Below are 26,505 nucleotides of genomic sequence, written 5' to 3' on the forward strand. Positions count from 1 at the left end.
CGGGGAGGGGGGGAGGAGGGGCGTGGCGCGGCCCGCGTCACGTGGCAGGGCAGCCGCGCGCTCCGCCCCCTGGCGGCGGCGGGCGGGGTCACGTGCTCGCCCCGATTTAAATTTCAATATTTAAAGCTCAATATCGCGCTCCCGAACCAAACCCCCTCCCTTTTTAATTGCTGTAAATGGGGGCGTAAGCGATCCCCGCTAATTACCCGCCCATCAGGGGGTCACGTCGTTGCGGGGCGTGCTGGGGCACACAGGGGCCACAGGAGTTAATTTTTCTAATTAATTCTGGCAGAATTTTCCCCAGAATTGTTCCGACAGCCCCAGGGCAGCCCCCGCGGGGCACAGCTGCCCCCAGACCCTCTGGGCAACGCACTGCTGGGGTTTAACTCAGGTTTTCACATCACGGTGCCCGTTTTTGACCAAACCCCGCAGATTTGACCTAAAGCAGGTGGGGAGGGGAGCTGAGAGCAAACCCAACCCCAAGGAGAGCCCCCCCACACCCCAGTGTCAGCAAAACTTCCAACCTTGGTTTTTCAAATAATCTCCCAACAAGGCTACTACTACAACTATAGCATAGAAACATTTTGAACGTAAACCAAAAACTGCTTCTTGCACAGAAACCGATTTCAAAATAGTTCTACTTTGGGCCTGTATTTTTTAAAAGTAGTATTTTATTATTTGTTTGAAACACCTGAGTCAAGTGCAGCAGAATGGTGAAAAAACAAACAAAAAACCCAACCAAAACCAACCCACTTTGTTACACTTATGCAAAAAAAAAAAAAAAAAAAAAACCCAAACCTAAACTCCAAAATCTAAACTTTCTTTTTAAACTCCAGTCTGTGGCACCATGACCGCAGAGACCCTTCATCCGTTACAGCTGTACAACGACACAGTAATATTTTAAGTCCAGACCAACCTCCGTGAGCTCAGAGCTCCTTGATGTGGCAGCTCCAGGCAGAGTTTTGGGGAACACTGAAATACACCCAAAACAGGACCAAACGAGGCGGGACCCCCCACCTTCCTGGCACCCAAAGGCACCCACAGCTCCCTCTGCTCCACAGGCAGCGTCTCTGGAAAGCACCCCTGTGCTGTAAATAACAGCAAGCAGCAGGAAATAATAAATTCCCCTGTTCTTATTGGGTTTCAATGACGTTTCTAGAATTATGATTTGCCAGTAACAGGTTTGATATGCCCCATCTCAGGAGTCAAACGTACATATTCTGGTGTTTTGTATTACACCTCCCCTACACACACCCACCTCAATTAACAAAACGAGGCTGGCAGATCTTCATTTTGTTAATTGAGCATTGACACCACTGACATCTCAGTGTCTGCTTAAAAGGCAGAGCTTGGATAAATTCAATTTCATAAAGGAAACTGAGCCCATGAGTTGGAGGCATGTTGAACTGTTTCTTTATAAATCAAATCCCTTCGATGGCAATTCCTATTTATTAAGGACTCCTCAAAAAAAAATAAAAATAAATCAATCCATCCATCAATCCACGAGAGACTGAATAATGCAATTTCATTGAGGGCACCCCAAAACCTGTTCCTGACAGACAGATGTTTGATTTAATAAAGGCCTGGACCAGAAGATCAGGTTGTCTCTGCCTCCTCCCGCTCCCCCATCAGTTCTGGTGGTTCCTTCTCCTTGAAATGCGATGCCTTTTTTTCCCCCCAAGGCTGTTTTTCTACCAGACTCCATCAATTGCTTCCCTTCAATTAGCAACAACAGCTTTACTTGAAATTGGAAGGATTAAAATTGAGGCCGTTCAGAGCTACACAGGTCTCATGTAACTGCTTCATAAAAATAATAATTTCTAGTTAGTGGCTGTTTCTTTTTTAAAAAAAAAATAATGATCTCTCGTATCCAACCCAGAGCTTCAGCAGACAGTAATTAAAGAAATACCTTTCCCGTTGAAAAAAGTTTGAATCAAAGCATCCAGTAAGAAATCATCAGGGTGTGATCTGGGGAAAGGTGACCCGGCTCTTGGCAGGCTGGTGGGTTCTGCTCTGTAAAACAAGAATGTGGTGACAAATTAAACAGAAAGGGCAATTAAAAAAAAATCTTGTCTTTGAAATCAAACATTTTTTTAAAGAAAAAAATCTGAGTACAGAGGGAATTATGGCTGGTCTGGGACATGATCAGCAGCGTGAGAGCCCAGTGAAAGCAACAAGCCACCTCTTTGAACTCGGGCACCAACAGCAGACCAGAAGTTAAATTACAGATGATATAGAGAGCCCTTAATTACATTTCCTTCCCCCAGCCCCTGCCCACAGCACCCAGCACACCCAGCCTTTCCTCCTGCCTTTGAGAAGGGACCTGACTTGTCTGCCCACAGACACCCAACCTGAACAGAACCTGGAAGTTTGGTCACTGTCCAACAGTCTCAAACTTCTCTTTTCTTGGCAGAGACAACTTAATGGGGGAAAAGCAAGACAGCTGTGCAGAGCAATGCACTTCTGACAAAACCACCTACACACAAACACCAGCAGCATTTAAAAAAAATGGTCCTAAAGGATAGTAGAACTACCCAAACCTCAATAATCCATAGGGCTTCCACCTCCTCACTTCACTACTACAGCATCGCTTCCAGTTGGATTTGCAGTAAGCATGAACTTAGCAATTAGTGTTTAATAATTTATTAACTTTTTCCCATTAAATGGTACATTCACTCGAGAAGACTTCAACAGTTTTCTGGTAATTTTATTTACAGTCTGCAGAGTGTTCTGTAAAACACAGCAATGGTTACAGACTAGAACGCACAACATACATATTTTCAAACATTTAAATAAGCACAGTTTATTCAAAGGTTATTCTACACACTACTTTTTCCATAAAAATATAAAAAATAGTTTAGTTACTATATTTTTACCTAAACCAAGATATTTAAGAATTCTTCAACATGTGATGCCCCCTCCCCAAAACAGGGCACTCCAACAAGAAGAAATTTAAGAGACTGCATCACAAATTAAAATACTAACGCCAACTGCTTAAATCCACCAACAGAACCAATAACTTCCAATGTGCAACCAGCAACATGTGTTCTGCAGTATGTTTGGATTTCGCTTTTGTTGGGTTTTTCTTTTGTTTGGGTTAGTTTTTCACTAACTTGCCTCTCCCATGCCAGGTTTTCACAGACACGTACACAGTATTACATACAAACAAGGGACTGATTATACTGCAGACTATATGCCAGTCACCATATGCCCAATGAAACGGATTGGGAGTCTTGCATTACACAACAATTTTTTGCAAAAATATCAAAAAGGGAAACGCTTTCCTTTGGGACCTCTAAAGGCGACTTCTTCTCTTACTGAACAACCAGTGAAAATAGCCTTTTTCCTGTCTCCTTGAAAACAGCGCCCATTTTTGCTTGTTACTACCAGTTCTCTGGTGTTACTGACCGTATTCTGTATGGAAAGCTAATGGAGTTCTGAAAAACACCTACTCGAGCCCTTCTCTCACGAGGATACGTTAAATTTACAAAAAAAAGGCACAAAGATGAAACTCCTAAGCAGCATCAGTCATCGTTCTTCCACTGGGCACTGCTCTTTCTTACCCAGAGGCTGCTGCGAGACACACGCGGTGTCTCCGAGGACCCGACAAACACACGAGCTGAGGGAACAGGCGAGTTGAAAAGACTGAAGCCCCTGTACAATGTGAGCACTATTATTGATCATTAACAGATGAACACTATTTAAAGTTTTGTCTTGCAGTTAAGACTCGACCTGGAAGCATCAGAAAAAAAGAGAAAAGCTGAGCAGCGTATAATACATTTGTTATCGGTGAGACAGAAGGCCCTCTGTGTGCAACGCTGTGCTTTCCATTCCCAGGAGGACAGTGCCCTGCAGCCAGCAGGGTGAAACCTCCGCTTCTAATAATTCAGAGGGTTTTCTCAATGCAAGTGAAGCTGTCAGAAAGAGAGTAGGAGCATATGACGCACAGCACGAGCTGCAACAAAACAAAACAGAAAAGCTTTTTTGCTTTCCAGCATGTAAACATCCATGTTACTGGACCTTAGCTCATATAAACAAATCTGATGATAGATATTTTTTTTTTTTTGGAACTAAAAAAGTAAAATTTTCCATAAAAGGATAAACCACAAAAATACTCTTTCAGTAAGTCTCACGTGCCATCGAATACCTTTCATGTCCTATGAACACCTATGCAAAACACTTAGAAAGTTTTAGCAGTAGAAATGTTGACCAGGTAAACTGTTTGGCAACCCTGTGCTCAAACCAAGAGCGTTACCATTTGCTAAACAACAGTCCTGCACCGCACCACGCTATTTCTTCTTCTTTTTCTTTGGTGGCTCATCATCAGAACTACTGTCTGTGCTGCTGCTGCTGCTACTGCTGGAGGAACTAGAATCCGATTCGAAGTCTGAAGAAGAGGAAGTGCTACTGGAGGATGGAGAAGAGGAGGAAGTGGAGGAGCTCTCATCACTGTCACTGTCCTCAGAAGAAGAGGAGGTAGAAGAGTCTTCACTGTCAGATGAGGAATCGCTGGCCGAGCTGGCGCTGCTGCTGCTGCTGGAACTGGTCACGCTTTTAGATCTGAAAGAAACCAAACAGATGAGAACAGGCCTGCTGGAGACAGCACTCATCACACACCGCTCTCCATACTGTGCTGTATCCAAAGACCAATTATTTGGTCTGAAAATGGCCAGGCCTGACAATCTAAGAGAACCCCACACCCCTCCAACTCCGAACAAATGGAGTTTGGCCATTGGAGCAGCAGCAGAGCGACACCACGTACTGAGGGAAGCCAGAAGGGGACTAGAGGAAAAAGGTTAATTTTGAAAGCTGGCAAGGATCTTGTTCACAGTAGCAACAAGTGTCTTTGCTGACTTGGCTAAATAGAAGATCAAGGCTGCAGAAGAACATCCTGCACTACTAAACCCTTGGGGAAAAACTCTCAAAGACCCATTCCCCAGCACACCACTGTAACAAGGAGTGAAATTTTGGCAATGTAAAAGTCAGTGGAAGTTTCATCAGTGATTTTACAAATGTCAGAATTGTACTCAACGGAAATTGTTCTTAGATTACTCCTGGCAAAAGAACCCAAATTACCTGCCACTACAGGATGCTTATGCTTTCAGGGTGGAGGAGAAGGGGTGGAAACAGTCCAAGATAAAGACAAAATTACAAACATAGCAAAGTGGATTTCTCTATCCTCTGCCATTTTTCCCATGTTTAGCCCTTACTGAGGCTCCTGCTCTCAAGATCAAGATCTCTGATTAAGTCAGGCAATATGAATTCCAGGGAAGCACTATTAAGTTCTACCATAGATCTTTCTCCAAACAAAGTGTAAAGGTAAATGTCAAGTGTAAAGGAGTGTAAATTCACCTCCCTTCCCACCAAGGCAACCAAGCAGCATGCAAAAGTGCTAGATATAACACAGAATCTTCTTTCCATTAGAAAATTAACGTAGTAGTTTTTATCAGAGAGTTTGGGTAAATATAACAACTCAAGAAATGCTTATGTTAAGGCTATTAGAGAAAGATTAATGTTTTTTCATCCTATCAGCCGTGGTCACATCAGCTGACAAATCTGGATGCAAGTGTTAAGCTACAAACCACTGAAGTTTTCATAATCTATCTGTAATCTGTTATCTCTGTGCATGCAGAGACAATGGCTGTTTGTTAAAGATAAATCCGTAAGGGCTGAGAAAAGAGACTTATTGTTTGTGAAAAACTAGTCTTAAAATGAGGAAAACAAAAAAAATACGTGGGACTAGTAGTTTAAACCTAAACAGTTTCATTAGATGTGCAGAGCCATTTATAGGGACAACAATCAGTCAGAGGATCGTCTGAATGATAACTTTGAACCCTCTTTTCCTAATCACTTTTCACAGAATCCACAGAAGCAAGTCCATGGACCTCCAATCCTTAGGTTATAATCTGAAATCCACTCACAAACATCAGGATCTAACACTCAATACCTCCTCTCCTCGAGTAAAGCACTAGCGAGATCTACGAGAGAAGAAACAAGCAGATACTTGTCTTTGGGTGATGCAAGACGTGGCCTGTTGGTAGTTACAGAAGGAGGATGGAGATGGGAGCAAGTAAAATTCACCTACTCTGCCTTGTCCTAATTAGGTAATAAGATGATCCCAATGCTACACATTGGTAGATCTAAGATTTTTGGGTCTACTCCATCACTGTAAAAATACAGAATTTCTCCAGACGATAAGTCTTCATTCTCCTCAAAACAAGTTTTAAGTGTTAGTATCTCATATGATCTCTAGGCACCAACTGCTGTGTTTTGTACATTATCACCCTTCTCTGAACCTTTTCGTCCTTCCTAATTCTATTACAATCCTCTGACAACCCCAGGTGATTTCTAACACGCTACTTAAATCGAATCTGCAATTTCGGGCACAATCGCAGCTGGAAGCCTGAAGAAACAAGTTAATTAAGGCATGGTTCTACCCTTTGGACAGGCAGATGTATCTGTGATCCCAGCACAAAACGGGCTCTCAGTTAATACCCAGCGGCCGCCGCCTGGGAAGGCGGGAGCCAACGCGCACCCAGAAGACAGCTCGGTGTCACCTGAGGTCACAACATTGGACAAAGCTGCTTTGCCTGTTCCTGTTTTTCTGGTTCAGCCTGTAGCTTACTTATTACTGTTTATATCAAAACAAACATACACTATGCAAAAGGTTAGTGCTCACAACTGCCAGAACCTTAACTTTTGCCTGTTGTTTTTTTTTAATCTGGAACTTGTATATTCAACAGTAACCCTTTGCTGAATTTTCCGCATTTGATTCTTCCTATATCATAATAAAAATATAAATAGCAAACTAACTAGGAAGGAATTTATATTGATGCTTGATATCTGCTTGCATAAGAGCAGGAGGGAAGGAATTTATATTTATGCTTGATATCTGCTTGCATAAGAGCAGGATAACAATTCAAACATAGAAGAGTTTTAAAATTTTAAAGAAAAATTGACCAAACCACCAGCCTCCCCCCAAAAACAATCCTTTCACTCTTCATTTTGCATTGATTTAGAGCTTGAATATTCTGAAAATCATTGTGCCAAGTAGAAGACTGCAGCACATGAGAAAGCTGAGGCAGGAAGAAGTCTGAACTAAGTTGTTTAGAAATCAGTTAATTTGTGATCTCTTTAGTCCTAAGTAACTCCAAAAATAAATAGGCACTACTGAGAAAGGAGCCTTTGATAAAACATCTCCTGATAGTGGAACTAAGAATCTCACCAAGATGCATTCCAGTAAAGCCACATTCCACATGATAGCCTAAAATAAAGGCATGGCTTAAAAAACTGCTGTGGCTTACTGAATGACACAAAGAACAAGGCCTAGGCTTTAAAAAAAAAAAATCTCACGAAAACCGTTTTTAGAAGATCAGAGACAGAGAACAGTCAACTAAATGGGAAGAGATAACAAGGCTACTCCTGCCCAGCATCCCCCGTCAGCAGACTCAGCAGGAGTGTCACAGCTGGGGTTCTGTCTGCTCCCCAAAGGGTTCTGCCAATAAGGACCAAAGTGAATTCCCAAGGAAAACATTACTGCAAAGGAAAGTACAAATAGTGTCAACAGAGAAAGCCTTCTTGGCTTGAATTAGTACTGGGAAGGGAGGTTTATTTCCTGGATTTTGTTTCCGTCTTGGATTGTTTGGTTTTGAGGTTGGGTTTGGTTGTCATTTTTTTTAGATGTTTTATTTCATCCTCTAGACAAGGCTTCAGAGAGAGACAACTGCTACCAGAAGGGAATGAAAACACCAGACGGAAGAGCAAGACAGGTAGGTGGAGTGATTACAAGCTAGAAACAGTATGTTGTTCTCACACAACTGTTTAAAATACACTTGATGAACTCTGAGGCAGAAACAGGAAGATTTTTATTATTAAAGCAAGATCATGTAGAGATAGGACAATCAGTAGGGAGAAATGCAGAGGATAAAGAATTTAGAGGTTTTGGACAGGGAAGAGTAGAAATCCTCCAAATGTCTGTCACACAAATGCCTGGAAAAGGCTAGAAGCAGTAAAATCAAAGCTGTATTTGCAATGTTGACTTTGCCCACACACCCCTCCCAAGCCACCTGCCGCAATCCCCAGTGCCAGATCACACACTGGAACAGCTGCACTGTTTGTCAGCAGTCCCCACATACCTTTTCTTCTTGGCCTTCCTTTCTGCAGCACTGTCTCCAGCACTAATTAGAGAGGGGGAAAAAACAATGGCTTTGATTAATGCAGTAAGAAAATTAAATAAACAGCAGCAGAGTGGAACTGAGTTTACTATTAGAAAACTGGTATCTCACGGGCAGAGACTGCACCACCCCAAGCTCATTGGGCACCTAGTTTCAGTCACTAATCAAACAAGAAAACCAACAATACTTACAAATCAGGAAAGAAAAAAAAAAAGCAGCAATTCACCTCTGATTTTCAGTGTTAAGTATGCTTTACTCTTTTCTTCATATTATGCAAACTATCATTTTGGGATGGGAAAGGCATAGGAGAAAAGGATACAAAACCAGAGAAGGGTAGAAAGAAAGCATTCAGTGTAAACTATACTGCATTTCAATAAAATTACTCAAGGCCATTTGTGTGCCAAAAGAGATTTTTTCCATTTATTTTCACAGATACAGTGTGAATATGAAAATACTATAATTAACACAGATGAGATTTCCTCTTGCCCACACTCTCCTGTCATATTGTCGTCTTCAATTTCAAGATTACTTGATCTTCAAATTCTGAACCAAATTATAAACCCTCCCATACTGCTGAATATTTAGATTGAGGCCTTACACAGAAGACAGGTAAGTAACCAGGCTGCCGAGGCACAGGTCTGTGCTTCCCTCTAGTGTTTCCCCTCTGGATGAGGGTAGGAGTTCACAACTCTGGGAACCACACACCCGAGAGGGGTCAGTCCCCTGCAGATCACACAGTTCTCATTCCTGACACTTGGTCATCTTCCCTGGGGCACCACACCATCTTCAGAACCAGAAATAAGACTCAGGCTTCCTGGGTTGGTTCAATACAGTAACATTACTAAGTTACTGAAGAAGCATTTTCTCCCCTCCCCACTCCAGGACAGGCAAGCAGTGGGCTTTACTTTGAAGAAGCATTTTCTCCCCTTTCCTCCCCTCCCCACTCCTACTCCAGGACAGGCAAGCAGTGGGCTTTACTGGAACCAGTAAGCAAAACCTCCATAACGTCCATCAGAATCATGGGGTCAACACTGGGCAAACAGAAGGATCCTGGAAAAACTGCTGAAATGAGTTAATGCTGAAAAATCTTGTATGTGGTTGTCAAAAAGTAAATATTAACCTGATTAGAGTATGTTTGCTTTCTGGTTAATTATTCATTATCAGGCCTTTAACAATGGCGATAGAAATATTCTGAAGCAGACCTGTAGGAGACCCAACTTCTCTGCAGACAAGAAACAACCTTCCAAAGCAAGCTATGCAAAAAGGAAAAGTGTGTCCTAGAAAGTTGTTCTTTCTATGAAAAGTAAGCTTCATCCCTGAAAGTGTAACTGGGTGCCTCATGGCACAGTTAAGGAGCTTCAGAGAGCTTATGATCATATAACCAGTATGAATCCAGCCCAATTTAACCAGGATTAAAATCTGTTCCCCATCCAAGGATTAGTCAGCCTTCCTTTCATGAGGTGACTTTTCACACCACACACTCCTCACACTGTGGACTTACAGCTCAAAAGCCTCCATCCATGACAGGCACTGCACAAGCCCTGTAACCCCTAAATACCATTATCCCATACACAGACTCAAGGACAACAGCTTAGCAACAAACAATTTCACCCTCAATTCCCTATCCTCTAATGTTAATCTGCAGAAATAGGGCAGGAAAAGACCAAGGAAATAATCTGAGTCTTGAACTAAATCTTTACCTACACTCTCTGAAGAACTCTTCCAAACTTTGTCTCCAAAGGGAACAAGTTTTAGAGCCTAAGTACTCCTGATTTCTTATCAACAATACCTGAGATTACAATTCCTTCAGAATTACTCACTGCATCAAAATTAATTTCAAAATCAAACATTTCACATCACTCAAGCTCACGGGCTTCCACTCAAGTCAGTGTTTCAGCCCTGATTCACAGCGCAGCCTCAGCTGAAACGGCTGATGATGGCAAATCAGAGCTCTCTGCCAGGGGTTTCCACCCATTTTCTTTCCACATTAAGAGAACAGAGGGAAAGGTGTGAACGCTCCTCCAGAACTCACATCCTGGCAGCACTAACAGCCTACAGAACACACACAGCAGCACGGAATTCAGGACACAGTACTCCATAACAAAAAAGGCTCCAACTGTTTTGACTTCAGCTTAGTGCAGTTTTTTCTTTCAGACAGGCCAAAAAAGTTTTAAGTGTGTTTCAGGCAAGCAGGTGTTAATGAAGAATATTTTAATTTTGTGGGACATGAATGTAAATGTTCCACTAACATACAAAATGGCTCTAATATTAAGCAAGCATCACACAGTCTGGAAGAGAGGACAGAAAATGGTCTAGGACACCACCTTCCCACCCACATACAAATCATCTTTTATTTTAAAAAAACTAGACATTTTCATTCTTTCAGTCTTACCTTTGTTGCAATAACAGTCTCTTTTCCTTTTCTTTAAGAATTTTCGCTAATTGAGCTGTCCTTGAAGGTCTGTGCAGGTATTTCCTCTTCCCTGTACATTCATATGTCCAATGTCCAAACTCTAAACATTTTTGACATCTTACATGCTGCTTGTTTGCCTCCCTAGAAAAATGCAGAATTGCTTAAGTGACTGATTCCAAGTCTGTTCTACCAATGGAAAAAACAATTTTTTTGGTCATACAGATTCTGAAGAGTGTAGGTAGCTACGATTACACCAGACATTCAGGGGTACTTCAGCTGTTATACATCTTACATCAGGACAAGAACAGTAACATCACACACATACAGAATTTAGGCAAACACATTTTCTGAAATTAAAATATTCTCATAACTACTTATGAAAGAAAACAAAGAAAGACTTTTCCTCTATTCCAAAGCTTCAGTTTAAGTCATCTTCTGCTAAAGCAGGAAATGCTGAACTACTGCCATCAACTGTCACCACACTCATCAGCTGCATCCGAATTTCACTTTGAGTTTTACAGTGGCTGCTGGTGAGCCTACCTCGTAGATCCTTGTGGAATCCTCAGACCCCCTTTAGATACTGTAAATAATTGAAACATTTCGAAAAATGCTACTAGGACCATTCTCTGTCAGTGCACAAAGATTAATCCGATCACCAAAATCACATTTTCATCAACCTAATTGGCACAGCTTCTAGCATTATAGGATATAATTGTACAACAGTCACTGGGAATGATTACACTGTATACAATTTGAAACTATCCAATAATTGCACATGGTTCTAGCTTGCTTCAGATAAATAATTATGTTTAGAACACTGGTAGTAGAAAGCAGACAGCTTCATTTCCAAATGCAAGAATTTAATGCTACCAAATGCTCACAGAGCGCCCAGGACTGAGAAGTAAAACAGAGATGCTTATTTGCATTTTCGTAAGATTCATTAAAGCCTGGCAGAAGGGTTTCTCATAAGACCAATGAGACACTTGCTAACTTTGTGCAATGTAAATCAAGCAAGATTTCACTTACTCCTCTGTATCAGCCAAACACCTGCAGCATTTAGTGAGCATTTTACATCCACATTTCAGTTTTCACACTGTAGTAAAACCCTTTTATTAGTTTTAGAAGGTAGTTAAGGGAGAAAAGGCACATTTTCCTATTCTAGCTCTTACTCCACCATCCTGAAGCTTTGCAAAAGCTGTTTTGCTGTCTTCTCACAGACACCCTCCTCCTTTACAAATAAGGAAACTCGTACAGCAGCCAAGCAACTCGGTCAAGGTCAGAATCACAAGTTAGTTTTAGAGCCAGGACTGACACCAGGGGTTTGTAGCTCCCGTACAGTTTCACTGCAACAACTGTAACTTAATTCCACCTTCTATCATTTTTTCCAGTCACCAAACTACTAATTTTCTGAGGCCAACCCATCTAAACTACCTGAAATTAACAGCCCTGTTCTAACTAGGAGGAGGGTCCTGGACTCATCATTTAGCATTCAGAGAGCAGGAAGTGACAGACCACCAGCAAGTGCTTTTCTCTCAAAAGGAGCGTTGCTTCCAAGGGAAGGTGTGAATCTCTTCTCTCTCAACTCTCCCCTCTCAACCATCCCCTTCTGTCACAGTTCTACTGTAGCTTGAAGGGAATCTTGTTCTGAACACCCATCACTCTTCCAATGCAAAGAGCACTCGGCTTCATAATCTGGCCTTAGAAATATTAACCTAAATTAGCACTAGAAAACTAATTAAACTTGCAACCTAAGCTGCACAATTAACTCAGACTTTAACAGCAAGCAGTACATCTAATAATTTAAAAAAAAAAAACCCAAAACCCAAACCAAAATCTTTGAATGAGAGCACTTGGCTTCATAATCTGGCCTTAGAAATATTAACCTAAATTAGCACTAGAAAACTAATTAAACTTGCAACCTAAGCTGCACAATTAACTCAGACTTTAACAGCAAGCAGTACATCTAATAATTTAAAAAAAAAAAACCCAAAACCCAAACCAAAATCTTTGAATGGTTTGCATTGTCTCGCCTTGGACTTCTGGCTCTGGCACAAGTTACACATTAGCAGAATGAGAAAACTTCCTCCTCTTCATCAACAGACAAAACCAGAGAAGTGGATGTTTTTGTAATTCAAACTACCCCAGACCTGTCTCCACAGGAACAGAATGGGAGTTTAAAGCCATAATAAAATAACTCAGTAGTTCCAGGGTTTTAGTACAACTCACATGACCAGGGCAGACAATTCTATGCAAACTAAAATGATAAGATCAGGCCCTAAAAGCAATATTCCAGGAAACCAGACCGAAATAGCTCAACAACAACTACAGATCTATAAATACCACACCAGCACTAACAAGTTTTAACACTAATGAAAAGCACGAGACTGAAGTAAAATTTTAACAGGGAGCAATGGCCACAACCTAGAAGCAAAGGCTGGCAGACGAACAATTCAGCAAGTACCCACCAGGCACATTGAGACATAACAAAAAACATTAAAAAAATCAGTCCTTGACTCATAATAAAATAGCAACTTAAAGAACAAGTATTCCGTGAGTACTTTGAAATCCCAAGTTACTTCTCATTGGAAAATAGGAAAGAAATTATATGGAAAAATAGGAAGGAGAATACAGAAGCCATCCATATTCTGTCCACGTCTCATGATCAGACAAAAAAAATGAAACACACACCAAAAACTGAAATGCAAACTGAGATTATTCTAAAGAAGGAAAAACAAACAAACAAAACCCAAACAAACCAACCAACCAACAAAAAGGCAACACAAGTTATACATTAGAGTGGAACACAAGTATTTGCGGTACTTAACATAAACAAGCAAAAGTGTTGGATTTTCCTGGAAGGAGAATACAGAAGCCATCCATATTCTGTCCAACTCTCATGATCAGACAAAAAAAATGAAACACACACCAAAAACTGAAAAAAAAGGAAGGAGAATACAGAAGTCATCCATATACTGTCCAACTCTCATGATGAGACAAAAAAATGAAACACACACCAAAAACTGAAATGCAAACTGAGATTATTCTAAAGAAGGAAAAACAAACAAACAAAACCCAAACAAACCAACCAAAAAAAAAAAAAGCCAGCGCAAGTAATACATTGGAGTGGAACACAGGTATTTGCCGTACTTAATATAAACAAGCAAAAGTGTTGGATTTTCCTCACCAACAAAAAGGCAACACAAGTTATACATTAGAGTGGAACACAAGTATTTGCGGTACTTAACATAAACAAGCAAAAGTGTTGGATTTTCCTCATTTCAGTGTTTGTCAATCAGATCCTTTCCGTATTGAGAGAACTACTTATGAGCACAAGAGTCATATCAGAATAAAGGTCGCCTGTTTGGATTTTTTTCCTCCTTCTTTTACAGCTCTGTAAATAGATCATGACATGAACCTCGAACTTATTTTTTAAGTCTGTTTGAAGTCCACAACGAAGGCCGGTAACTGCCAGCATCACAAGATCTTACACACTTCACCGAAAACTCTGGCACACCAACACCTCTAAGGCAGCCTTCTCCCCAAAGGCTGCTCACCACTGTTAACGCCAAAAGTGAAACTTTGAAGACTTCCGGATTTTTTTCCTCCTTCTTTTACAGCTCTGTAAATAGATCATGACATGAACCTCGAACTTATTTTTTAAGTCTGTTTGAAGTCCACAATGAAGACCGGTAACTGCCAGCATCACAGGATCTTACACACTTCACCGAAAACTCTGGCACACCAACACCTCTAAGGCAGCCTTCTCCCCACAGGCTGCTCACCATTGCTAACGCCAAAAGTGAAACTTTGAAGACTTCCTCTACTTTTCCACAATCCCGCTTTCACTCTTTTTATTTCACAGCAGCGACGTCACTAAGCGGGCCGTATTTTGGGCAGTTTCCACACAGAGGAGCAGCACCCTGCCCGGGATGCGGGGCACCTGCGAGGAGGGGCCTCTGTGCCCTCAGAGACCCCCCGGCCCCGCTCGCGGGGGACGCCCCTCTCCCTACCCCGGCCCCGCTCCCCCGGGGCCCGCAGCCGCCCCTCTGCCGCCCCCTCCCCGCCAGCCGCCGCCTCAGCGCGCTGCCTGGCGAGCCTCCCCTCGCTTCGGTTCGCCTACTAGACCCCCCCTGCCCGCAGGGCCGCCCACCACACTCACGCCTGTCTCCGAGCGATAAGGCGGTGCATGGGAGTCGCCATCTTAGCGGCCCGGCCGGGAAGTGAGGCGGGGGCCGCGGTGCATGCCGGGCCATGCCGCCCGCCGCCGCCTCCTATTGGGGGAACGGGCGGCCACCACAGAGACTAAATCCTCCTGCAGCCAGAGAGGACGCGCCGGGAGGGACGCGCTTTCCGGCTCGTTTCGTCGCCTCCCGCGTTGCCATGGCACCGTGCCGTGAGGGTCTGTCATGGCTCCGGGCCGAGCGACCCGCGGTTCCCGTTCCCGTCCCTGTCGTCTCAGCCCTGCGCTTTCCGCCTCGTCCAGTCAGCGATCCGCCAGCCCCGCGGCGCTCGGTCGCCATGGCGTAGCGCCTGGTGTCTCCTCAGGGCGCTGGGCCCGGTCGGCCGCCTCAGCCTCCCCCGCCGGGCCCGGTCGGCCGCCTCAGCCGCTCCGCCGTCAGCCGCCGGCTCCCGCCCTGTCAGCGGCTGACCGCTGCTTCTCTCTCAGTCAAAGTCTGACAAGAACCTGCCTCTCACTTAAAAACTTTTAATTTTTCTTAGAAGGAGTGTGTTTTAAATTCCCGAACCCAGCAGCGGAACGGACTGTAACTGAGACAACCCATCTCTGACTGTGTGTTGACTGTCGAAGGCTTTCCGGCTGATGTCGGCCGGCAGAAGGGAGCACAGGAGGTGAGGAAGAGGGGGGTTATTGATCCAGGTCTCTTCTGCCACAGGGCACCCCCTCTGAGCTGCCTCAGCCAGGCCTGGCCGCAGGGTGGCTTTGGGATAGTTTCAGCTTCATTAGTCCACATGACTAATTCGGTGGAGCTGCAGGGAGCCTGCTCCAGCTTCTGGAGAGCTTCCAGCTCTGTGACATGTCGGAAAGCATAACAGCTCTCTGGTCCTAACGTGAAGGCTCCAAAAAGATGCTAGAAAGTGCTAAACTTCAGAACGGAATAATTTAACTCATTAGCACTCCTAAAAGGTTTCTAACATGTTAATTTTTAGCAGGTCAGATTTTTATACCCCACACTGACAGAAAAAGAAATCTCAATAAAATTGGGAACATTATTCTGCTCCTGGTAGGGGTGCATAACCATGGCTCAATAATCCATTAAACATGACTCCCATAGCCAGAGAATACTGATAAGTCATGTTCGTGTGGACTCAGCGTGTTCTAGACTTGATTTTAAGGAAATATAGTTCAAATACATCTAGGAATTGTACGGCAAATTCTTTCTTTCACTCCATTCAGCCCAAGAGACTGTAGTCTCCCAGCTACGCCAGCAGCAGCTAGTATTTTTGGCTCCTACGTCATCTCCTTGCAGTCGCTGGCATGGGAGGAGAGGTCTCGGGACAGAAGAGGAGCAGTGGCTGGAGCTTTCTGACGGCACATACCTGGCAGGCAGCCCCTTGGGAGTCTTTGCCAGCTGGCACAAGTAGAGCAGCCAATATCCTGAGTTCAGGGAAGCAAGGAATGTGGCTTCGTATCTTGGCTTTGTCAAAACCCATTGTTATCCCATGGGGTCAGTTTTTAAATGATTTCTTAAATTTCGTGACAAAAATCCTAAAGAAAACATTTTTTTTTATTATTTCTGAATTGCAATTACTCCTGCTGTTAGTGTCCTGGAAGTACTTTATATCCAACCATTTTCAGTATTAATTCAGAACTATCCTGTCACAGAGACAATTGATAGGCAATAAATGGGCATTCCACTGCACATTGACATTTAGTGAAACAGATGAACTGTTCCCGATTTGTAACAGCTTAGTATCAGCTCTGTAACTCCTTCCAAGTCAGTGGTATTCCTTTGTTATTGAAAATAAAAATACATGTTGTATTTTCTTAAGTTCAGCAGAATCCAGCTGTACCAGTCGGATCATTAGTGTGTGAGGAGCTGTAGAAATAGGCTAAAAGGCAGCTCTTGCTGAGAAAAGCTCACACTTAGCTCAAAATAAGGTACAAGGTGGGCACATGGTACAACAGAATGTGTGCGGAGAAAAAATAGGAATGTAACAGTAGTGAGAACAGATGGTGACACGAGTTCATGTTTTAAGCAATTCATAGAGGTATAAAAATAAAATATATGTCACATATAACACAGCAATAAAAATCTGATGCTTTCAGGCGATGAGCATCCCAGGTCTGGAATTGGCAGATGTGTGCCATAGAGGTGTTTCACCTCGAGTGGCACGTGATCAAGTCACAGCCAGGGGATACCAGAGCCAGGACTTCCTGCTGCATGTCCCATAGGATTTATAATAATAGGGATGGTAACAACATCTGCTGGGTACAATGGCACCAATTAAATATCACACTGGGAAGGTGAGATACTGAGGGATTCTCTTGGACATAAACAGCTCCAACTCATCAGGACTCATTACCGTGTGACTAATTGTTGAATACTCTGGTAGTTCCTCTCTCCAGACTCTGTGATTGTGTGGCTGATGCCTGTTCTGTGTGCGTCGTGTTTTCTTCTATATCTGGCACTTCTTGTGGTATCTAATCGTTGTCCTGGTTTGGATGATGTTCCGCGATAACCTGTGGTTAATCATATCTGGCACCTTGTTAATTCTGATGTGTGGTGCCTGGTTCGTTAGAGATGCAGCAAAGTTTGGCCTCAGTATTTGAATTTTGATGTGTGGCATCATCTCCATTTTAATGGAGAAAGTCAGACAGAAGTATTTCCTATTTTAGGATTAGAAATTTTCTTAGCTAAAACCAGCTATTTATAATAATCCATGCTTTATAATAAATTCATGTCTGCTGATCCCTTTTTTACCTCAGTATCACTTAAAATCTTGGAGTAGGTCACATACCCATAGCAGTATCTGCACTCTGCTCACTGACTTCTGGTGCTGCTAGCACCTCTGCAACTCTCCTCATGTCAGTGCAGCAGGACGACGGCTCCCTAAATTTGCCAGTTTAGTGAGATTTCTGGTAACCACGTGCCAAATTACTCCATGGGGAGTTTTCCTTACACAGAGGCTTTAAAAACGTAACTTTTATTGGAACAATCCGCTTGAAATCTTTCTACCTGAGGAGTTTGAAAGTGCTGTTGTGAGTTTGAAGCCCACAGGTTCCTCCAGCCCGAAATCCCTGTGCAGAGTCATTGCACAGCAGGGGGACACGGTTCCAGGAGCTGCTGCTGCTCAATGAACTGCCTGTGCCCATAAATCCTGCCTTTGCACATTCAGTCGCTATTTAAAGTTGCGGTGTCATTAACCTATTTCTAAATATGCGGGGCAGGGAAATTACTTTCCAAAATGTTCTCCTCTCTGGGCAGGAAGGGGAGGAGGTACGTGGGCAAGACAAGAGGGAAAAATGGGGGAAGTAGGGAAGGTTTGGTGTCACCAACACCAAGATTCCTTTTCTTAGCTCCTTCCAGACCTCTCCCACTGTGCTTCCACCCCCCAGCATTTTTCTGTGCTTACAAAATGAAGGTGTCATGCTGTTTGTTAAGGGTTTGTATGTGAAAATGGATAAACATTGTCAGAGCTTTCTTTCCAGGCCTTAGGAAGAACTGAGCCCGTGAATAAATGGTTAAATCTTCATTGCCAAGACTGCGGGCTACTGGTGCCAGTTACCCAAAACTCTGATCATCCTCCAAAATGACAAGGAATTAAGTAGCTGACAGTGGTAATGCTGGACAGTAATAATGATAAACTGGGAGCACTAGAGGCAGGGTCACCTGGCATGATTTAAATGTGCCTTTTACTTTTTTCCCCCTAGCATTCTTGCAGAACATATCCAAAGAGAAATCATTCATATCATGTATTCTGTACTGAAAAAATTACAAATTAAATCACAATTCAAATTGGACATAGAAATGATTATAATAATTACAAAAAAAAAAAAGGCAACCAAAGCAAACAACCCACACTGGCTACTGAATTCCTGTGTGCAGAGCTGTCAGTGTTCTCAACATCAGAAAAAACTAAAAGTGAGAGACAGAAACAAAGAAGATCCTTATTCAGGCAAAAATGTAGGCTGAAAAAAAGGTATCTCAGTGATAAGGAATATCATCAGGAGGTTTGAATCACTCCCTGCCTGGGATTTCCTGTCTCCACCCAGTCCTACCCTCGGGAACTGCAAGTTTCCACACGGCAGTTCATTGTTAGAGCTGGCCCGGTGGCTTTGCTGCTCTGCCAAGGAAGCTCTAGGTTATTTCAAACCATTTCTTGGTTTGGTATTTCATTTCAAACCATTTCTTGGCTCAGGTATTTCAAAACTATGGCCACAGTCACAATGTGGACGCAACCTGAGGTACTGGAGAGTCTCTTGTTCCATTTTCTGCGTTGCCTATGAAATAAAATGTCATAAAGAAATGAAGCGATCTTACCAAAACAGGTTTTATTTCTCTAATTAAATCTTTTCCCGATGTGATTCTTTTGCCAGGGCATCTGGAGTTTGAATTTCCAGATTATAACCGAATTCTTCCCAGGACCAATGGCCCACCTGTAACTGCTGGTCCAGACCGAAACCCAAGAGCTGGGCAGGGTGCCCGGGCAGCGGAGCTTTACAGCAGGACCCGACAGAAGGTGGTTTATCAGAAAGTCTGGATTGGTGCTGGGCTGCTGTGCATTTCAGCTGGGTCTGAATCCACCCCGGGTTACTGAAGAAAATAGTTAAAATATGCAAAGGAGGGTTTTCTCAAAGCTTTTCTGCCTTTTCCAAACACCGTCTGGCCTTATGGAAGATACTGTCTCTACCTACAGAGACTTTCTTAAAAAAACACCCAACCTACAATGAAGAAAATCCCAATGTTTCTCTTCATCACAAGAACAAAACCAGAAGAGCCAAGTGAAAGAGCAGTCACTGCAGAGAACACTGAGCACAAACATGGTACCTGCTGTCTCTGACAAGGGATATAAAGAGCAAAGCTCCTATTTCGGATGGAGCGTTGTCTGAACGCTGCATTTATCTCATGGTTTCTCGTGTTGTGCCGTCTGGTGGATTGCAGTGAACTGGCCTCATCACAGCACGTGTCAGCACATCAGGGTAAGGAACCCCAGGTGAGATCCCATCTGTCCTGATATTGCAGATGGCTTGCTGGTGAGAAGCTGAAATATGGGAATCTCTTCCTAGGCATAAAGTAAAGCAAAATTCAAAGTCTCTCAGTTACATTTCTCTGCCTTATAACTTCCCAAACAAGATAGGTTCCTTCATTCCCTCTTCTGTGTTTTCCTTGCAGTACAAATTGCTGAGTGTATTATGGGATTATATTAGCATGCAAGATAGGTTCCTCCATTCCCTCTTCTGTGTTTTCCTTGCAGTGCTGAGTGTATTATGGGATTATATTAGCATGGTGAAAAGGGTCTCCTCTTCCAGCAGTCACAAAAAAGATTTTTTTCAACTACTTAAGAGGTAATGCAAGAGAAAAATACTCATGATATATTAGTGAAAATTAGTGCCAGTAGGGATGTAGCTCTGTTCCAGTAAAATCCACGCAGCTACTCAATATTTGTATTGGTAACTAACAGCAGACCCTGGCTCTGTGTATTAAAATTCCTGGCTTGCACAATATCAGACTCCTTTGGTATCCACCATATAAACAGACAATTAGAGGATGGTACAGAAAGCTGAAAGAAAAAAGGTAAAAATACTGGTTAACATGCACTCTAAGGAAGCTTTTTGAGCCTTAAATCAGATTAGTCTTCATTAGGTCAGCAGTTATAAAAATAGATTGAAAGGGATAACGCACCCCAAACCTATATGGATGCCCAGCCACAGTTCCCATTGAAATAAGAAGTAAAAAAAAGGCTTCATTATTAGAATGTATGTAAATGAACTTAATTGATGATCTGTGAGGTGATGAACACCCCTTTTGTAGGGGGTTAGCCCTGGTGTGGCGTTGCTATGGGACCCTGGTGTTATTCTGCCTGTAGCGGCGGGTGCCTGCCGGGTGACTGCTCCCGCTCCAGCCTAGAAAACTCTGCCCTATTTTTAGCTCCCCAGCTCCCATTTCAGCCAACGCCAAGTATCTCTGTGTGTCAACACATCCCCAATGTCTCCCGGTGGAGCGTCAAGCACGTCCACGTAGCAGGGACGTCACTTCTGTGTGCGGTTTGTGGAAGCTTACATCACTAAATGTGTCACTGGAATCTGTTAAATCTGTTTAGAACAAATTCAGATGTTTTCCCTGCCTGGGCAGATAGCCAGCAGACTGTAGTGTACAAAGGAGCCTCAACGGCAGGCAGAGGGACTCAAGGCTGTCAGCTGGGCACGGAATGGGACCAGAGGGGACAGCTGTCACCCGCACCAAATGTGTGGGCACCTCACACAAGCTACTGGAACTTTTAGGAGGTTTGTGGATAGTCTGGATGGAGAAATTAGGGTTTGAGGTCCCATCGGGCGCCCAGCCACAGCCCTTCACCCTGCCAAGATGGGCTCATGGGGCTGGACTCCTGGATCTGTCACCAGGTGCCATGGGGAAGGGCATGACAAGGAGTGAGGGTAGCCCCAATCCTCAGTCTGTTAGGATTCGCGTGCTTTGGGACTGCAGAGTTCAAAGTTACCCACTGGGTATTGCTGCCACCACCGTTATCACGGGAATTATTTCACAGAATCCTATCCCTACACTCACACTGATTCACCTTTAAAGCTCTTTTCTTCCTCCCGGCTCTCTTTAACAGGCTTTTCAGAGCTTGATCTCTCCAATTGCTCCAGCATCCCCCTGATTTCTGAGTTAATTTATTGGTGATCAGTTTACCCATTTGTTATTGTCAGCTGTTCTTTAGTTTAAGTACTTATTCCCACCCATTCTTCTTTACCATATCCATTGTTTCATATTTTGAAATGATACGACACCATCCTTACTTTATGAATATGTTAAAAATCCTATCTGCTGGACTTGCTGCTCAGTTCAGTGCCTCTGGAATTTGATGGAGAGGCTGACCCCAAAGATTACAACCTGTCCAAATAAAGCCTCTCATGTTTTGCTGCCATGTTTCACCAACCGACATGCTGAGAAGGATCTTACATGTTTCAAATCTGCTCATGAGGGCAGGCTGCCCCGAGGCACTCATTTCCAGTCTTGGGAAGTATATGCAAAACTATGAACTAGCCTTAATTATACAATTAGGATGTATGCGTAATACACAACGTCCAGCAGCAAATAATTGTTTTGGGAAATGTTTACGTATTCTTTAGACTTCCACGTTTGTTGCTGTAGTGCCCATCACTTCCCAATATTGTTTTTCTTGTGCCTGTTTTTCCTCCTTTTTTTCTATTTGCTTTTTTTAATGTTTCTTTGGGAAATTTTGAGTTGGTCAGTTTGGGTTTTGCTTGGTGGGCAATAATCCAGCTCAGACACTTCAGGAGCTGGGATGGCTTAATTTGTAAACAGGTGAAATCTAATTATCTTTCAAGTTTGATGGAAGACTGTGGAAACCAGAACACAGAATCACAGAATCCCAGAATCTTCTAGGTTGGAAGGGACCTTAAAGATCATCTTGTCCAACCGTCAACCTAACTGACAAAAATAGACACCCACACAACAAACAAGAGGGAAATTTATCTTTTCAGCATTTATTTCACTGCGAATTCTTGAGATTGCTGCACTGGTGAGAAGGGCTCCCGGGTAACGTTCCGCAGCAGAGGTTTTCTGAGAAGGGTGTGAGATGTGGCATGAGTCACACCAGAGCACGGGGCAACACGATACTCCCCGTGCCCTCAGCCGAGGAGATCGCAAAGCCCGTTTCTGTTCGAATATCCCGGAATAGCACGATGAACCATACATTAGATGACACGCAGTGACTATTTACAGCAGCGCAAAGAATAGCCCGGGACAGAGAGCAGCTAGGACTTATTTTAAGCCCATCTTCGTTTGGGTGTTTGGCCGGTGCTAACGAAGTGCAAGACGTGCTGCTGTAAACAGAGTGCGGAGACGCGGGCCGTGCACCGAGACAGGCCGTAGCGGCAGGTTGGCAGCGTGTGAGCACTTCCACTGAAATCACACATCTGTTTTGCACACAGATAATACAAAAAAGGGGGATGCTTAATCTGCCGGGCCAGGATTTCTCTGTGAAACTCCCCGGAGGAGTAAATCTGAAGAAAGTCTAGAGGCTGCAGGCTGAGATCAGGACTAAGGCATAGAACAGGGAAACCACCAAATGAAAACACAATGGGGGCACTGAAGACAAAATTACCCATAGCATCCAGACTAACAGAGATACATCAGGGTTTGCCCCGTTTTTTATAGTCCTGTTTGTTAAGGATCAGATATTTGCCATGCCTGTCACTACAGAAGACCCATTTGCAGTTCAGAGCAGTGAAATATTATCGAGTCAATCAACAGCAAAGTATTCCTTCTTTAAAAAATAGGCAGGAAGTTTAGGCTATCTTATTTTTAACACATTCTGATGTTTTCTCATATATAGGAGGAGTTGATCCAATATATAACTGAATTCTGAAAGCCTTGAGCATATGATGTGATTATGGAACTCTAATGCTTTGACTGTTTTGTTTACGTTATCTTCAAAAGTCTGAGAATTTCTTCCTACTCTTTGTTTCTCTTTTTTTTCCCCTCTCACTTTCCACATCTCCTTCCTTCTCAGTGTGTGTTTTACCCACCACACTGGCCCAGGCAGGCTTCATTTCCCACTTTGTTTTCCGTGCTCACATAAGCAATAAGGAAATTAAAACTTACCCTTTGAGTATCATTGTTTTTCGATCGCTCCTCTGAGGGTAATTGTCACTTTCCAATAGCAATTGTTTCAGGCTCTTACAAATTTCACAGACCACCGACACTGATTTATTCTGAATTCCCACCTGGCAAAGTCACTGCCACATGGAAGGCTGGAAATGTTGGGCAAGGTCTGAGCTCAGTGGGCATATCTATATTAGAAATTGGATTCAGATAAGACAAAAATGCTTCTGTTACTGCAATTCCTTCCCAAATGCAAAGCTTCTCAAGTGTGTGTGGCTGGTGGAACGCACACCCTTGGGGAAGGGCGTACTGACACCCCAAGAAGGGGACAGTCACCAAATGAAATATAAATGCCTTGGTCCTGGGTGAGGTACACAGTTTTCTGTAGGATTCTCAGTGCCCTCAGCCATGCCTATGTTTTTATAACATAGTGAAAGTCAAAGAGCTGTGGGAAAAGGATCAGCCAGGCTGGATTCAAACAGGATTTATCAGAAGTTATAGGAGGGGGAAAAAATATCAAAAAAGCGTATATCGAATTAAAAAAACCCAAACATCTATAGCATCAGCTCCTTATCATGCCTTCAAAAGTCAAGTGCTGTCAAACTCGTAGGTAAAATCCAGTGAGGTGAGTTCCCCCAGCGGGTACTTCGCTGTTTTCATTTTGCAGCCCCTCTCTCTACTGCAAATCAGTCTTCACCAGGGAAGAAATTATAAAGCCTTATGAAAGAGGACAAATGGCAAGAGTTCAGGACAATGTGTCTTCCAGCTGTCATCGAATCCTAATTATTTCTTGGAAATATTTCTCACAGTCTTTTCATGTTTTGTACCTTAAAAGTCTCACATTTTACAAGGAAAAAAAACCCATTCAGAAAATAGAGGGGAGTGGGGAGAATCATGGAATCTGTTCCACTTCAGATGACTACATCACAACACCTCATGTTTTGACTTGCTTTCTTTATTTTTTGAGTTGATTTGTTTATTTTTCCCCCAGCTGGGGAGTTGCCCATATGGATCAGACTAGTTTGGGTTGGGGAGAGTCCCCTCTCTCCCACTGCTCTCCCGTCCCCAGGGCAGCATCCCTGCCCATGTCCCAGGCCCATGTCCCAGCCTGGGGCCAGCAGCCCCACGCGGCCGGTGGCACCTCTGGGCACAGATCCCCTCTGATGCCAGCTCCTGGTTCCTGGCCCCTCCACCAGCAGTGTCTATCCTTTTAAAAATGAAAGGGAAATAAAACAAAAAAGAGAGGAGAACACGGGTGATGTTCCTTCTCGCTGTTCTTTGTGCCGCAGGTACGCCTGGAATGATGTTCTCGGTGCGGAGCAGGGGGCTGGATCCATTCCTTGGCGCCTGGCTCTACGCTCAAGGACGTCCGAGGTGAAAGGCTTCATTATTATTCTGTCATTAGCACCGTGATGCAATTCCCAGCCCACCGGCAGCTGCCAGAGCGGCGTCACTCCGGGCGCTGCCAGGAATGGCAAACGCGCGGCGCTGAGGCTGCTCCGCTGCCGGCGGGGCAGGGCTCCTTCCTGCTTCAAATATTGAATTTCTCTGCCATGTGTTTTCTGGATCATTGAAAGAAGGAGCAGAAGGATGTAAATACAGGGCGGGGAATGTGGAAATAGATGGTTTGTAACACATTACATTGCCCTTTTATCTCAAAATTAAAAGCATTCCCAAACATTGCTTCACAACATCTGGGTTGGAAAGGACCTTTAAGATCATCGAGTCCAACCATTAACCCAACACTGATAAACCCACCACTGACCCGTGTCCCTCAGCACCACGTCTGCCCAGCTTTGAAATCCCTCCAGGGATGGGGACTCCACCACATAGAATCATAGAATGGTTAGAACTGGAAGGGACCTGAAAGATCATGGAGTATCTTCCACAGAAAATCACAGAAACAGAGGATGGTTTGAGTTGGAAGGGACCTAAAAATCCCATCCAGTGCCCCCCCCTGCCCTGGGCAGGGACACCTCCCACCACACCAGGGGTCTCCAAGCCCCCTCCAACCTGCCCTTGAACCCCTCCAGGGATGGGGCTTCTCTGGCCAACCTGGGCCAGGCTCTCACCACCCTCACACCAAACAAGTTCTTCCCCACAGCTCAGCTCCATCCCCCCTCTTGCAGGGTCAAACCCTTCCCCCTCCTCCTAGGGCTCCCCTCCCTCATCCAGAGTCCCTCCCCATCTCTCCTGTAGGCCCTTCACTGCCCTGGGCAGCCTCTTCCAAGGCTTGACAACCCTTTTGGTGAAGAAATTTCTCCCAATATCCATCTTAAACCTCCCCTGGTGCAACTTGAGGCCGTTTCCTCTGGTCTCATCACCTGTGACTTGGGAGAAGAGATTGACCTCACCACCTCCCTTACCCTTCTCCAGCACACTTCCCAACTCCTGCTGGCCATGCTCTTCCCAACACGAGCCCGGGATGGCTTCCCCTTGGGCTTCCCATCACCCAACACCTCCAAGTCCTTCTCCTCGGGGGTGCTCTCTTTTCATTCCATCCATTTTCCACCCACCCTTGACCTGTATTGGGGACTGCCCCCACCCATGGCCAGCACCGTGCACTTGGCCTTATCCTAAGAGCGCATAGAACTACTCAGGAGGCGCTTAGGGCGAAAGAAAAAGGGCTTTTTGGGAAAGAAAAAGATAATTCCGCGGGTGAGGGGGGGGCCTCCAGGCAGAGCCACCGCGGAGCATCCCTCCTTTGCCCCGCCCACCCGCGCAGTGGGCGTGGTCAGAGAGAGCTCCGCCCCCACGTGTGCGCTCCCGCGCCTGCGCGGTCTCGCCGCCATCCCGTCCTCTCGCGAGATTTCCCTCCCTCTCTCCCCCCTCAGCGGCGGTGCCGACGGGATCTTTCGAGAAGTCGTCGTTCCCCCCCCGCCCCCCCGCCCTGAGGAGGCAGCGCCCGCCGCCGCCGCGCATTTAAACGGGCCCTGAGCCGCTGCTCTTCCTCCGGCTATAGCCCCCCCTCCCTTATTTTCCCCCTCGCCCCGCCTCAGCCATGTCGGTGGTGGGCATCGATTTGGGTTTCCAGAGCTGCTATGTGGCCGTGGCCCGCGCCGGCGGTATCGAGACCGTCGCTAATGAGTACAGCGATCGCAGCACGCCG

The 26,505-nt window shown here is 44.4% G+C and overlaps 2 protein-coding genes and 1 long non-coding RNA gene across 4 annotated transcripts in view; 2 read left to right on the forward strand and 1 right to left on the reverse strand.

The window, feature by feature from the left end:
• Window positions 1-801: 801 nt before the first annotated feature.
• Window positions 802-14,840, reverse strand: ZCCHC10 (zinc finger, CCHC domain containing 10). 2 transcript variants are annotated; one of them, XM_014947881.1, is made up of 5 exons: window positions 14,747-14,840; window positions 10,567-10,728; window positions 8,136-8,177; window positions 4,256-4,560; window positions 802-2,013 (listed from the first exon to the last, which is right to left on the reverse strand). In XM_014947881.1, exons 1-4 carry the CDS (start codon window positions 14,785-14,787, stop codon window positions 4,290-4,292), a joined length of 516 nt encoding a protein of 171 aa, XP_014803367.1. In that variant the 5' UTR covers window positions 14,788-14,840; the 3' UTR covers window positions 802-2,013; window positions 4,256-4,289. The 2 variants fall into 2 exon arrangements, with proteins under 2 accessions (XP_014803367.1, XP_014803365.1); XM_014947879.1 differs by lacking the exon at window positions 802-2,013 and having other exon boundaries at window positions 2,687-4,560.
• Window positions 14,841-14,931: 91 nt separating this feature from the next.
• Window positions 14,932-25,074, forward strand: LOC106891377. The gene is made up of 3 exons (XR_001412678.1): window positions 14,932-15,435; window positions 19,145-19,747; window positions 24,686-25,074. It is a non-coding gene; the product is annotated as an uncharacterized LOC106891377 (long non-coding RNA).
• A 1,210-nt stretch (window positions 25,075-26,284) lies between these two features.
• Window positions 26,285-26,505, forward strand: part of HSPA4 (heat shock protein family A (Hsp70) member 4) — an 18,143-nt gene continuing 17,922 nt past the window's right edge. Inside the window, exon 1 of the mRNA XM_014948129.1 lies at window positions 26,285-26,504. Within this exon, the coding sequence (XP_014803615.1) occupies window positions 26,398-26,504 (107 nt within the window). The 5' untranslated portion in view covers window positions 26,285-26,397. The remainder of the gene's footprint in view (window position 26,505) is intronic.

This window comes from Calidris pugnax, unplaced genomic scaffold (genome assembly GCF_001431845.1).
Source record: "Calidris pugnax isolate Ruff unplaced genomic scaffold, ASM143184v1 scaffold27, whole genome shotgun sequence".
Lineage (NCBI taxonomy): Eukaryota > Metazoa > Chordata > Aves > Charadriiformes > Scolopacidae > Calidris > Calidris pugnax.

Excerpts from the sequence above, each read along its gene's own strand:
- ZCCHC10 (XM_014947881.1), bottom strand. The coding sequence starts at position 14,787 with ATGGCGACTCCCATGCACCGCCTTATCGCTCGGAGACAGGC. Across the intron at positions 10,729-14,746 it reads CTTATCGCTCGGAGACAGGC|GGAGGCAAACAAGCAGCATG; the intron begins GTGAGTGTGGTG and ends GCATTTTTCTAG. Across the intron at positions 8,178-10,566 it reads AGACTGTTATTGCAACAAAG|TGCTGGAGACAGTGCTGCAG; the intron begins GTAAGACTGAAA and ends CTCTCTAATTAG.